The sequence below is a fragment of the Bacillus rossius genome, chromosome 16, assembly GCF_032445375.1.
Source record: "Bacillus rossius redtenbacheri isolate Brsri chromosome 16, Brsri_v3, whole genome shotgun sequence".
Classification (NCBI taxonomy): Eukaryota; Metazoa; Arthropoda; class Insecta; order Phasmatodea; family Bacillidae; genus Bacillus; species Bacillus rossius.
In genome coordinates, this window is record NC_086343.1 from 45,500,255 (window position 1) to 45,514,846 (window position 14,592).

General features: G+C 34.9%; 2 protein-coding genes across 7 annotated transcripts in view; both read left to right on the top strand.

Moving 5' to 3' along the window:
• Positions 1-14,592, top strand: part of LOC134540254 (gastrula zinc finger protein XlCGF26.1-like) — an 84,631-nt gene that overhangs the window by 24,039 nt on the left and 46,000 nt on the right. The gene's annotated exons all lie outside the window — the stretch shown is intronic.
• LOC134540255 (uncharacterized) lies at positions 5,214-14,369 on the top strand. The gene is made up of 3 exons (XM_063382887.1): positions 5,214-8,357; positions 8,461-8,631; positions 11,565-14,369. Exons 1-3 carry the CDS (start codon positions 8,223-8,225, stop codon positions 12,372-12,374), a joined length of 1,116 nt encoding a protein of 371 aa, XP_063238957.1. The 5' UTR covers positions 5,214-8,222; the 3' UTR covers positions 12,375-14,369.

Below are 14,592 nucleotides of genomic sequence, written 5' to 3' on the forward strand. Positions count from 1 at the left end.
CCTTGTTATCATTAGGCCCGTTATGTAATGACACGGAAACGTAATCAAACGGTAACACATCTCGTAAATGCAAGACGACCATTTACGGTACTCCGTCAGCTCGTTCTACAGTGTACGGATTTGTCGAAAACATAACAAAACTTGAGCCAATAAGCGTAAAAAATACTGACGTCACGCAACATCATTGTAAACAAGCTCAAACGTGAAATTTTAAACATGCATCGGTTTTTATGTTTAGTTTACGTTGAATTGTGCATGACGACTTCTGTTTGATGCATTTAACTAGTCAAACGGCTTATAATTAGAGACTTCTGAATTTAGCGAATAGATTTTGTGACTGGTTGTATTGCATATCACTGCATCTTGTATTCACGTAACTGATTGGGTGCTTTTTACTCTCGCGCGTCTGGGCACTTAAAAAATATATATGTCAAATATTGTACCACACGTACGCTATAAAGGCAATATTTACACTTTATAGAAAGTAAATATTTAATTTCCTTTAATATTTATTTTGTTAATTATATTTTATTCCTTATGTTTATTTGTACTCTATGATTAATCCAGACTGTAAATATCTTTCGTTATCGTTTGTCTATGTATTACTCTATGTTATTTTAATTTTAAATATTGTCAAGTTAGCATAGCAGTATTTTTTGAATTAACTGTTAATTTAAAGATGAATGCTTCAGAAATGGTCAGTAATTTTACTATCTTTTGTTTTAACAACAAACTAAAGAAAATCGTTTACTAGTGACGTGAAAATATTCTTTTAGAACAAATTAAGACTTGAGGAAGACAACAGCTAAAAAGCAACGATTCTGAAATTGATTTATAATTGAATGTTTAATAGAAAATTGGAAATGGTCATTAATGCAAATATTAGCTGAGTTTAGAAGAAAATAATAATAATTTTAATCTACTAAGATTCTACTCAGACATCAAGATTTTAAATAATTCTTTAAGAAGAGAAGTCGTCAAAAATCCGTATTCAAGAGATCGCCAAATGACTTTGATATGCTTTGAAAACTACGAAGATAACATTTGTGACATTTGTAAATAAGAAGAAAGAAGAATCCTGTTGAAAATGAAAAGTCACAGTTCGAGCCCGGGAAGGATGAACGTCTCGCAGCCCATAGTCGGAAGGATGGAGTCGTTACGGCGTGTATTCCTGCCGCACGCTAGAGGACGGAGGAGCAACCCAACTATCGCAGTCCTTGACGAGTCGAACCAAGGAGTCTCCGAGAACCTACACATCTCGTGGGTATCCTGCAGCAAGGTTTGGTCCCTTACCCCATCAACCGAAGACTCGCTGAATATAAATCCCCGAACAAATTACAATTTAAGAAAAAACTAACATATTTTCACCTATCTAGGCTGTATAATATTATATTGAATATTCCTTGTAAAGAAAACCTATTAACTTGTTCATCTTTAGATGTTAAAATCAAATTCCGGAATCGCGATCCCGATCAAGATAGTATAATTTAGTTTGGATGGAATTTGGTATTGGAATAACGTATTACTATTTTTGTTGACTAGTACTGCAAGAAACGTACCCAGTAGTCCAAACTCTACTGTACTGAAGTTAGTTAGAAATAATTAACATTTGATATTAAAAATAATTCACTCAAGTGAAAAGAATTGTTAGATGTTTGAAGTTGACAGTCATATCAAATTCCATCTGGATTTTATAATAAGTTAGCTTTAAGTTAAATTTTCTATTAAATGTATTTTGGTGCATGTCAAAGTGTATTGTCACCGTCGTCACAAGCACTGCACATAAATATAAACAGTACATTTGGATTTGATTACACTTTATTCCAAGGTCTAGTCACGATATTAGTATTTAACATACTTTTGAAACACCTTACCTTAACTTTCACACACAAGCTTCTTAATACAATTCATAATACTGTGAGAGTTAGGCTAGAGTAGCAGAAACTATTAAATAAATTAAATAATTTCATTTTTGACACTAGCTGACTCCATAACGCTAATTTATGAATAATCACTTACTGTAATTTGTACATCTCAGAATGCATTTATACACAACACATTCGGCTTCGTTTTGATAAAACTTAAACAATTAGCTTGTCGGTATTTAACGGTAAATTTATCAATGTACTGAAATGTCACTTTTGGTTTTAAAGAAATAAGTTTTATATATTAATTACACTGTGTCAAACCATAAAATTTTGTGAATTAGCACATAAAAAACAAGGTAAACAACCTAGATTTCATCAAATCATTGCTACATCCACCGGTCACGATGTATGTAGGTTAACCGACATGCCGAAGGCATTACTTGTTGGAATTTCACGCTTAATCTAGCTCTAAAACTAAATATTTCCATTCGTTAAATGTGTGCCGCAAATATACTTCTATTTGTTTATTGACATTGGTTTTTTTTTTACTTGAGCCATCGTCGTTACCCAGCAATTTTTGGCCATTCAAAACTGGTATTCCCGAAAGAGAGGTGTACACCAAACTAGACTTTTTTGATATTCCAGACAGAAGAAATGACGTCTTAAATAATAAAGCGGAAACAACTAGCACATAACATAAATATCGTATGGGGAAGGTACCTGAGGGTAGGGTATCGTACCCCTATAATGGTTCGTTACATACAAAAATAAACAGATGTTCAACGCCGATTGCAAATTTTGTTGTTTTATTTTTCAAACTAGAATGCATAGACGAAACCAATCATTTTCACAGTTTTTCTCACTCGTTCAACACGTACATCTGCCCGTCGAAAAATGCTCATAGTTTGCGCGATGTGAATTAACGAAAAATAACGTCCTTCAGTAATCTTTTACTGCAAGTACACGAAATTAGTGCAGCCTTAAACATGACCGCACCCAGCGAAAATGAATTTCGCCCCGAGCCAAAAGCCGACGAAGGTGATCACAATTTTTAATTTGGTACTGTCCGAATGAAAATAAAAAAAATTAGGTTAACTTAATAATCGGCCTGGCTCTGACCACCAACGTTAAATTATCTATTAGCAAATTTCTTCATAATTTGGTGAGAAGCCACCGAACGCGACCTACTCGTGCAGCGTTCGACGGACGTCTGGTGAAATCCTGCCACCGTCTCCTCCACGCAGGGAGGATAAGTCACATGACCTCACCGACCAATCACACGCACGCTTCATTCACGCTTACAGATACAAGCCAATCACAGAACAAATTACAATACATGAAAAAACCTTGTACACACATAACACGGGGCTTCCCTTGATCTGTCTCTTTTCAAATTCACCTCAAAATCGGGGACTCCCATTCTCGTTCTCTCTCCCACACCGTGAGACAGCAGTTATCACACATTTCCCACGTAATGGGGAAATTCCCGTCTTTATCTTGGTTGGCGGGGAAGCACTGTTTCTTTCTCACTCACACTTACATGTCTCTTATGCCTCTCTTTTTAACCATCACACCAGACACAGTCCTTTGTTCTAGCATTATGCAACACGTTAATTAAAATTAAGAACAGCAATCATAACACAAATTACTTTATAAAATTCAACTTATTTAGAAAAACCTGAAAAAGTAGGCGCAAACAGGCAAAAATCTAGTACAACGGCTCATTTGTTAATAATTACATAAAAAATAGTAATGATTAAAAATGTCTAATAAAATACAAAATACCTTCTTAAAACACATAGCACGTGCAAATAACATATATTAATAGCCATAACATCTGATTATACTGTCTCATAACATACACACCACTCTAAAAACATTTCTTATTAATACTTACATATACAGAAAAGAAGTTTAAAAGAAATATATTTAGCTATGAGGGCAGGGTCTTGCAACGTTACACCCCGAGTGCAGACTTGTTATTGGGTGCCTGTAGGCATCTGCGTGCCCTAAGGGATGATAAGCAATGAAGCCCTGCAATGGCGAAGCGCTTGAATGAGCGGGGCGGTGTAAACGGGAGATCCCCGAGAAACCCCGCCATCCACGAAATCAGAATGATTCCTACATGTGAAATTCCGGGCTTCTGCCCCGCTGAGATCGAACCCAAATCGCTTTGGTGGGGGGCGAGTGGTCTGGCCCCTCGACCGCCGCGGACCCTAACATGACTATTCAAAAACAAGAATAAAATGGACATGTACATGGTATATGTAGTGATAAAATAGTGCATTGCCCATTTCTCCATCTCTCTTACGCTTGCAGATGCGAATATGTGTACACTTACGTATGATTGTAGAACGAACTTAGAGTGTCATACGTTTCCCTTTTGTGTGTCACGGTCAAACGTGCCTAATCATTACTTGCATAGCCGTTTCATAAATAAGTACTTAAAATTAAATGTACAACTCTTGTGCCCAGAAAACTGCTCGTAACTAAATAGGCACTTTGTTAGCGATGCTAAGACTTTGCTGCAACTATTTTAGTATACAACGTGTATTTTAGTTAAATTTACAGTCAAACCTCTCTGAAACGACCCCTCACGGTTCCCAGGAATAGGGTCTTAATAGAGGGGGGGTCGTAATAGATTTTTTCCGAAATTTTCAGTTGAATAACCCCCCCCCCCTCCCCCCCCCCCCCAACCCCTACTCGCTAAGAAACCAGCCGTACAATGGCAGGATGCTGTCACTCACAATGCTAGACGGCTTTGCTTTAAACCCACTTCAACCTTCATGACAAGTCCGTCGCCCTACAGGCCACCTCTAAAGAAAATATGTCAAAAGACAGTTTATTTTTACTGGTTAGTTTACATGTACGTTTTCTGCTTGCCGTAGTTAAATACACTAGAACCCCGATGTCACGAACCCCGGATTTAACGAAGCAGTGATTTTACGAATACATTCTCGGGAACCGTCAAAAAATTGGTTATTTTGACTAAAATGTGAAAATCAGAAAAAAATTAAAAACGAAACGAAATGAAAGATCATTAAAATCTGCTAATTTTAACACACAGCGTATTTTTGTGTCGGCTTTAAGGGGGCGGTTCACGTAGAACACAGAATTCGTAGTATACCTAATTGGTGATATAAATCTTGTGTGTTACGGTAATGTGATTGTAACTAGATATTCACATAAAAGAAAGGTATTACTTTAATATTTACTTTATGACAAACACTGGAACAGTCCAAAAAGTTAATTAAAATTTTTTTAAATATGGTTCTTTATGAGAACACAAACACGTCTTGTTTCTTGCATATTATGTGTAATTATGATGCAATGTTTAGAAAATATTTTTTTTACAAATATTTTATTCTTATAATATTTAATTATGTATAAAAAGTGAGTATTTTACTAAACGAGACCTTTTTTTTAATCGGTTTTTAATTTTTCCAAGTGCATCGCACCATGTTTAAGAAAGCCGTACATAGTAGTTAATAAATTTATATCCCTATAAATACATGATCTACTCGTTAAGCTAAGTTTCTTCTTCAATTCTATAGCTCGATAATTGTTGTTCGAACAGCAACTTAGACAAAATGTACGAAATATTCCTTGCATGCACGAGAAAGCGGTTTGACTAGTTGATAAACTGCCAACAGAGTGCAGCTACTGCGCTGTCAGTGACCATTTCCTGCCTTCTTGTCCTCCCGCCGCGAAGCAGCACTGACGGTGCGTGGACAGTGTTGCCATAGATATTCATGTGAATTCATGTTCCGGTGTTTAGCAAAAACGTTTTCTTGTGAAAACTAGATAATGGGTAAAAGAAAAATATCCTATCGTGTTAAAAAAAAAGGGTAAAAAAGCTTTAGCAGTTTGTTTGACCTGGCAAAAAAGAAAAGAAAATGAACTGACACAAAAGAAAGATGAATCCCAAGCGTTACTGAAGTAAACCAATTCCAGGATGCCCTACAGTAAGTAAATTTAATTTTATTTTATTAATTTTAAATATGTAATCCTTAAATATCACAATGTTCTGCCGGGATATGTTCTTCTTGCTTTACTAGACATTCTAGAACTGCGTATTTTTTTTATCTTGCTGCAGTATAAACTATATAAACCTAATTGTTTCTTAGCTGTTTTTGAAAAAAAAATTATATTTGGGCTCGGTTGTATACCGTTTAAACTATAGTAATAATTAGAGTATAAATATTTGCGAGGGCAGTGACAGATGGTGATGTCACTTCAGTCGTGCCACATTATCTTGTCCTAATCCAGTGAACATGTGATTGAACCCACATTTTTTAGTTATATTATTAGTCACTTAAGAGTTTTGAGTACGCATATAATCCATTGACAGCAACGCAGACGCACAATTATATAATAGTATGCAATTCGTCTTGAAGTTAATCAGTGACACATAATTTTTTTCTAGTGTCGTAAACCTCAGTAACAAGAGTAACACAAGTGCACGTAGCGTCGTTTATATCAAAACAATACCGACAGTAGGCCTACCCCGAAGCATCAGTGATAGACAAATAAATAAACTTAACGTTTTCACTAAAAATACGAAACATATCTCTAATATCTTTCTTTATGTAAATACAATATAACTAATATTGACTTTACCTGAGAAGGCCTGGAAAAATCGGAGTTAATAATAAAACTAGCAAGAGAATGTAGAAACAATCGTATACCTACTTCAAGTGTGTTAACAAGTAACCAATGAATAGTTTAAAAAAATTGCTTTATTAAGAAATACACATCAGTGATTAGTATACATTAAATGTCATAGGTCCTGGAACCTCTGAATTTTTCATGCCTCTAATTGTTTTGACAATTTGTGTTTAGTAGGTATATATTAAAGATAAAAAATAAGTTTCAGGAAAATGCTTGATGCTTAGACTTTTTTTATCAAAGACAAAAATTCCTGAATGACCGAGTTAAAAAATATTAGGCAATATCCTCTTTGTGAGTGGATATTGCCTAAGTACCTATAGTCTACAAATTTCTACAACATTCAAAGTACAGCCAAATAACAAATTTTGAATGATATTAGTCAGAAAGTGTGTCTACTGGTGTACCACAAGATTTTGAAACATTTTTGAGAAAATTAATTTTCAAACAGGAAAATGTTGAGCTACAAATTTATAAAAAGGCTAGCACCAAGAGGCTCTAGTTAGATTTTAGACTGGTGAGGGGATCTTTAATATCTTCTCCCTGGGATAAGGACTAAGTGTTCGTAATCTCCCTTTCACCATAATACCATGGAAGGCAATGGCAAACCACTATAGCATCATCGGAAAAACGTACGCCCCGGACACGCAGTCAAAGTTCATGTTTGTGGGCAGAGTTTTATTGGGATCTCCTCTAATTTTTGTATTTTTTTACATTGATACACTAATATGCGAATTTCTTAAATAAGAATTAATATTTGTTTGTTTTCTTGGAGAGTAGTTTTAAATTTAATACACGCCTGGACTCGAAATGCAGCTTTCTCATTGGCCATGAGGAAAGGAATATACAGGCCAGTCACCCTGTTTGGTACAGTTAGCTCTGGCATGGCTGGTTCCACAACACTCGCTTGCAGCCCAGTAGGATGTCCCTTCACAGAGGATGCCTATCCTGCCACTGTTTCTTTTGAAGAAGAGTGCCGTGCGGTCAAGCTGTAGCTCATAGTTTTGATTACTAAATATTTAATGAAAGTCTAAATTAAACATATAATAGAGTCCTTATGTATTAAACCATTATAATAACAAATAAAAAAATTAAATGGCTTACATATTACAAATGTAAATGAAAAGTAAAAATTACCACACATCAATATAGGCCAGCTTGCGTTTTGATTGAGCAAATGTCCCTAGTGGCATAACAGAGAAAAATTTGGGTTGATTTAAAATTGTCTCTATTTGCATCACATTTTGTCTCAAAGCTGTTATTCTTTTTTTGTGTGCACTTTGCAAAGACATTTGCATTATTTACCTTTATTATCCTTGTGAAAAAAATATAATGCTGTATATTACATATTGACTATGCTTTTCTTATTCTAGACAAGATACAACTCAACAACCTAGCACATCGGCACCAAAAACATGCGAAGAATTCCCATCACTGGTTGTCACGAAAAGTACAGAAAAAATTAAATGCTCCTGGAATGAATTGAAAGGAAATAGAATTATCAACCCGAGCTATGTGTTTCCAAACATTTTTGAAATAGGAAGTGAACACTCCAAGCAGTGTACATTTGGGAATATTGGTTTCAAAAATGAAATCAGCGTTGGGCTCCATTGCAAATTGGTATTTGAATGTGATACATGTCATCGCAATTACGCAATAAGCAATGAAGAAACGGGGCATGGTGACATGAACAGTGCTGGTACATGGGCTACAGTTACCTCCGGGATCAGTTTTTCTCAGTTTGAGAATGTTCTTGGAGTACTGGATGTTCCAGCAATGAGTAAAAATACATTCCTAAAGAAGGAAGTGGAAGTAGAGAAGGTAAGTTCGTAATACTCAAGGAACATAAATGCTAATATATGTGACTTTGTATGTGTGTGTTATGGTTATTATGGTTTTGTTATATGTATATTAAATTTTTCAGGTGTGGTTGAAACACATTGACAATGCGCTAGTTGAAGCCGGAATTGAGGAAAGACGTCTAGCGATAGAAAAGGGAGATGTTGATGATGGTATGCCATTTATCACTGTGATCGTAGATGGTGGCTGGAGTAAGCGCAGCTATGGTCATAATTACACTGCAACGTCTGGCATGGTAAATAATTTTTTTTATCTCCTAGACGATAAACTGATCTTTAAATATTTATATAGGTTAAAATCTAGTCGTTTCCTGCGTTTATCTGGTTGTCTCTCTGTAAGTAGGTATAGATTTTAATGCGGTTTTCACTGTCATTTGGAAAATATTTTCGGGAATGTTTTTATGTATTATACAAGCATATTATAGTACAGAAAACCCGAGAATGATTTGTAATGATGTCGCAAAAATACATAATTATTTGCCATATTTTACCATAGACATAGAAAGTTGCAGACATACAAACTATGGGTGTTATATATTTAGGGCCACCAAGCCGTAAAAGTTTTTGCTATTGTAACTAATAAACATACTATCTTGGGTGCTTTCATGGCTAACGATGAATAAACTTTACGAGATATTTCAAAATGATATATTAAGGTTGTTTATTTGTGATGGTAAGATAATATTATTTGGTTATTTTTGGTAAATATTGCATGTTTATTTTATTTATATATTTTATCGGCTTATTTTATGTGGCGAAGTTAAGCCAAACCGCTTTGTCTCTCACTTAACCACATACATGACATACAATTAAAAGTAAAAGTTACAAAATAAATGTACATATAACTAAGCTAACCTAAATAAAAGAAAAGAAACAAGAATATGCTTTAACAACTTACAAAATAAAATACACACCAATTACTATAAAGTAATTAAATATGATACATACATATTTATAATAGTGTACTTACACAGGGCAGAAATATATTCAAAAATATTTTAAAAGAAACTCATTGAAAACTAAGAACCTTTTACCGTCATACTTAAGATCGAAAAATATTTAATCTATAACAAACAATTAAAAAAAACCACACCTACACAACCACCACACCTACACACACACATATAAAAGGCTCAAAAAGATATCTCCTCACGGAAATATGAGTGCCTGAACAAGATTTTTTTTATACGTTAAGGAAGAAAATTTTTAAAACGTTTCAAATAATGCAGCTTAGCTAGTGCCTTTCTGCTTATGTTCGCAAAATGCTCAGACCAGTTCAATGCGCTGTTTAGGGTGAGGCCCAAATATTTAACGGTGCGCCTATACTCTATTTCTACATTATTTACTGAAAGTTTTGGAAATTCTGCAGGAATATATTTTAATTTTAAAGTTATTCCTATATGTTCTAAAGTAGGGTTCATTTATAGTTATTTATTTTGCATTGTTAATTAACTGTGTTGTTTTTAATAATACTGCTACACGTGAAAGCTTTTACTATTGTAACGAATGATTTTATAACTAGCGATATTCTTTAACATTTTAATGTTACGATTAGACGTGAATGATGAGAGACATACTTGTTTTCTTTTCCTCCCTAAGGGCTACTCGCGCTATGAACGCATTTGCCGTAACACACTTAATGATTCATTTCAGTTAATTTCATTTTAATACTTGCCATTCGCACCGGTGTGCACATTGTGTATATAAAAATATATAGATATACTGATCGGATAGTGTTAATATTTGTTAATGCTTAGACATATAAATACGCCACATTAGTACCGACATTGCCCCCAAGTGAAGCCATGGCGTGTCGCTTATAACATATACGTATATTTTAAGTGATTTCATTTGTTACTGTACAGAGTCTAGCCTGTGTGGTATTTAGAGATAAAAAAAAAGTCATAATCTGTAGTCTTTGTTGCCAAAGGACGATTTGAGGTACCCACCCTCTGACGTCATGATGTCATGTGACTCAAAGGAGAGGGGAGGAACTGTGGATTACAAAGTCGCTTCGCTGCCTGATGCTACACATTAGAAATCAGCCATTAGTTTCCCATATAATTAACACATAAACACAGCAACATTTCCACACAAGACGTAAATCAAAAATACCTTCCCTGCTTTAAATGCATAGTATGTAGGCTACATCTGAGAGATTTCTAAACCGTGAGACTTTCCTCGTCACGAAAATAAATAAAGTTGGCCTGCTCATTTTTTTTTGCTGTGGATATCAATATCCTTTCAAAAACACGTCAGTGTAGTGTGATGATATCCACACATTGTATGAAAACATGAAAACCTTAATCTTTGTTTGAGCCTCTTGTTTTCCAAGTCCACAAAAAAGCTAAATCCTTAAACAAGCCTCAAATGAAATCAAATTAATAATGATTTAGTCGAGAAAACTCTTTTCATTATCAGTAAGTGATTGTTTACATTATGTCTCACACACAGGCGTTTCAACTGGTCATTGAATTGCTTAGCTCCACACCATTTCAAGTCGCCAATTAGGAAAAAATGTGGGGGGGGGGGGGAGATGTGACTATCAAACTGTTTATGATTAAGACCGTTAAGTGATAAGACAATTTTGGAGGATCCCGAGAAAAACCATAAGCCAATGGTTACATTTGCCACAAATTTCTTGCTCAAAACCAAATTCGCATTTAACCATTCTGGTAATCAAACCCTTATTATACTAGTATAATGTAAATTGTCTCACTACAAAATCATAGACACCCCTATTAAGCCTATGTAGTGTGAAGTTCGAACAAACACCGGTGGTACACTGGATATAATTGTTTGTGTTAATATTGCTTTATTCATTGACTTCAGAACAACTAAAATGGGAATATATAACTCAATTCAGAAAAATTGGAAAGTAATCCGGTATTGCGTTATAATCGAACCCTGCATTCAATAGGAAATTTTGGTAAATTACGAAAAACTGTGGTGTTTAGGGGTTAGGGCGGCTCTAAACGTCTAAGTACTTAAGAGGCGAAGAGATTGATATGAATTGAATTGTAACCTTGCCTAAGTATTAATCAGGTGTTAAAAAAATTCACCTGCAGGTATAATGAGAAACGTTTATTCAATCAAATTTAAGACCTTTGAAAAACAAGCAATGTAGTTTTTGAATGACTAAAATAGTGTTATTCTGTTCTTGTTTCAGGCTGTGATAATTGCGGAAAGAACAGGCCAGTTATTATTCTTGGGAGTCAGGAATAAATATTGTTGCATATGTGACAGAGCAACAAAGATTGGCATGGAAGCAAAACCTCATCTGTGTTACAAAAACTGGGATGAAAACAAACCCTCGACAGCAATGGAACAGGACATTAATGTCGAAGGTTTTAAAATGAGTGAGAAAATGCATGGTGTGAGATACAAATACTTTGTTGGGGATGGGGATTCGAGTGTTTATGCGAAGTTAGTCCAAAATGTTTCGTATGGTCGTACGATTCAAAAACTAGAGTGTGCCAACCACTGCATAAAAAATTACACTGGGCATTTGCACAAGTTGGCAGCTGACAAAACATTTCCACCAGATTCAAGAAAGCTTCTCAAGCAGTCAATACCACGGTTAACTGCAGCAGCTCGAGGTGCCATTCGGCACTGTGCCGATGAAGGAGAAACAGTTGATGATTCCATCAGTGACTTAAAAAATTGGCCATATCATGTTTTTGGAGAGCATGCCCAGTGCAGAAATTATTTCTGTCAAAAGGTTGAAAGTAATGAGAATTTAAAAATTATTACAAATGCAAAATTATTGGATGAAATAACAGCACTGGTCAGTCGTCTAGAACAGAAGGCCCCAAGATTGATCAAGAACAAAACAAGCAATGCAGCAGAGTTCTACATGAGCTTGCTGGCAAAATACAATTGTGGGAAAAGGATAAACTTAGGTCAGCGAGGGTCATTTCAGCGTAGGTGTTATGTTGCTGGTTCAGAAAGGTCATGTTTGGGAACAAAGCCCATTTAAAGCACTGACAGGCCATAGTCCAGGACAAACCCACAAGAAGTTGGTACTGCAGAAAACTCATCGACGCGAAGCAAAAAAACGCAGACGACTTGAGTACCCAGATGTCAGACCAACAAAACGATCCAGATTATCTTTCCCACCTGATGCCGATTATGGACCCGATGCCGAAGAACCAGAAGATGCCGAATCATTGCAACAGAGATGCTGTGACTTTATTGGTTCCTTACAAGTTACTGCAGAAGATGGGATAAGTGTGTGAAGGATACCTGCTCAAAAAGAGAGAGTCAATTGTGGCATGATATGAGACGCTCTCGACTAACGGCGAGCAATTTCGGAGCTGTGTGCAAACGAAAAGACACAACACCCTGCACAAATTTTGTTAAGAAATTGCTGTACCAACCACGTGTAATAACACCAGCTATGGAGTACGGACTTCGCAACGAGTATCTTGCCATTAAACGGTTTGAAAAGGACACTGGCTTAACTGTGGCCAAGTTTGGCTTATTTGTAGACCTGGAAAATGGATTTTTGGCAGCAAGTCCTGATGGATTGATACAAGAAGAAAATGCAGTGCTGGAGGTCAAATGTGTTCCTTCAGCTAGGCAACAGGGACTGATAACGACTGCTAAAGAGAAAAAAGGATTTTTCTTGGAAGTAACTACAGAAAATAGCGTGAAACTTTGGAGGAACCATAACTATTTTTACCAAGTACAAGGTGTTCTCAACATAACTGACCGTGTTTTGTGTTATCTTGTTGTTATGACTGATAAAAATGAAAGCTTGTTCATTGAAAAAATATATAGAGACGAAAGATTTTGGAAAGATGAAATGCTACCTAAACTGGAAAAATTTTACAAGCACTGTCTTCTACCAGAACTTGTTTTGCCTATTTTTCCAACAAGATTTGCAATTCGAGAGCCTGCGTACATTTTAGAAGCACAAAAGGTGGCAGAGAAAATAAAAATTAAGAAGAAAACCAGGAAATAATATGAAATTGGAGTGAAAATGGCCAGATGTTTTGCATGACTTTTGTTGCAGTTTTCAAGAAAAAAATAATATGTTTGTAGTTGTATATTAATGACAATTCTTTCAGACGAAAACACATAGTTTTTAAATTGTTCATAAGGTCTCGTCGACAGCGCGGAACTCGCACGCAAATCTCGCACCACAAGATGGCTTCCAACAGGAAGATTTTTAGTTTGGTATTAAAGTGCCGGTACAACAATAAACTGGAAATTAAGATAACGTTACTTATTTGTATATTGCTTGTTAATTTTAACGTCGTCGAACTAGATAAGCAAATCAAACAGGCAAACCATGTTCTAAATGTGTATGTACTAACTATTACTTTTAAGACCATTCCTAGTGTGAAATTTTTACGGTGGTTTCAAGCACAGCTACAAAATATTATTTTTGGAATGTTTATGATATTTAACTACCTACCTAGTCTCGATGCATAAATAATTGTATTAAAAAAAATTCCCATTCAATTTAATAAGGTAAATAATGTTGGCAGCTTTATTGCACATATGGCTTGCACAATTAAATAATTTCAGTTAATTACATCTGCACAGTTTATTTGACAGTATATTCTCTTCTTTGTTATTACAACTTATTGTACACAATCATACTATGATTGGAGTAAATTAAATGTATTATCATTATTGCAAGTAGCCTATCTTATCTGAAATGTTGTATGATTTTAAACATTTGTGATTTATTTGTTTATTTCTGTTATTCTATGAGTTGTCATAATAAACTAGGCAGTGAAAGATACATGATTTCAGTTTTGTAATCATGCACATTTTGATTGTTTTATTTTGTAAATTGTAAATAGTTTTTATGGTTGGTACATGTTTCACAGATTACATATTTAAAAATATATAATTGTAATATGTTTTTGATATTTTTAAAGTGTACTATGTTTGGTGCATTATTACTAATTTGCTATGCTTATGGCAATAACATTTACATTTAAAGGAAAAATAAACAAAATACCAGAAATTATAAAGTTTTGTACTTTAAACATAAACTCTAGAAATAATTAAAAAATACGAGCAACAGATCTATCAGATCCAGGGAATTTTAAATATACCAATAAAGATTTCTGTTATTTAATTGTCATGACTGATAGGTAGAGCCAAGATTTTACGGTTTTATTTTTTGGGAAATTTCGTCCTAAAGATTTTGAGATTTCGTCTTTATCGTCATAAAAATT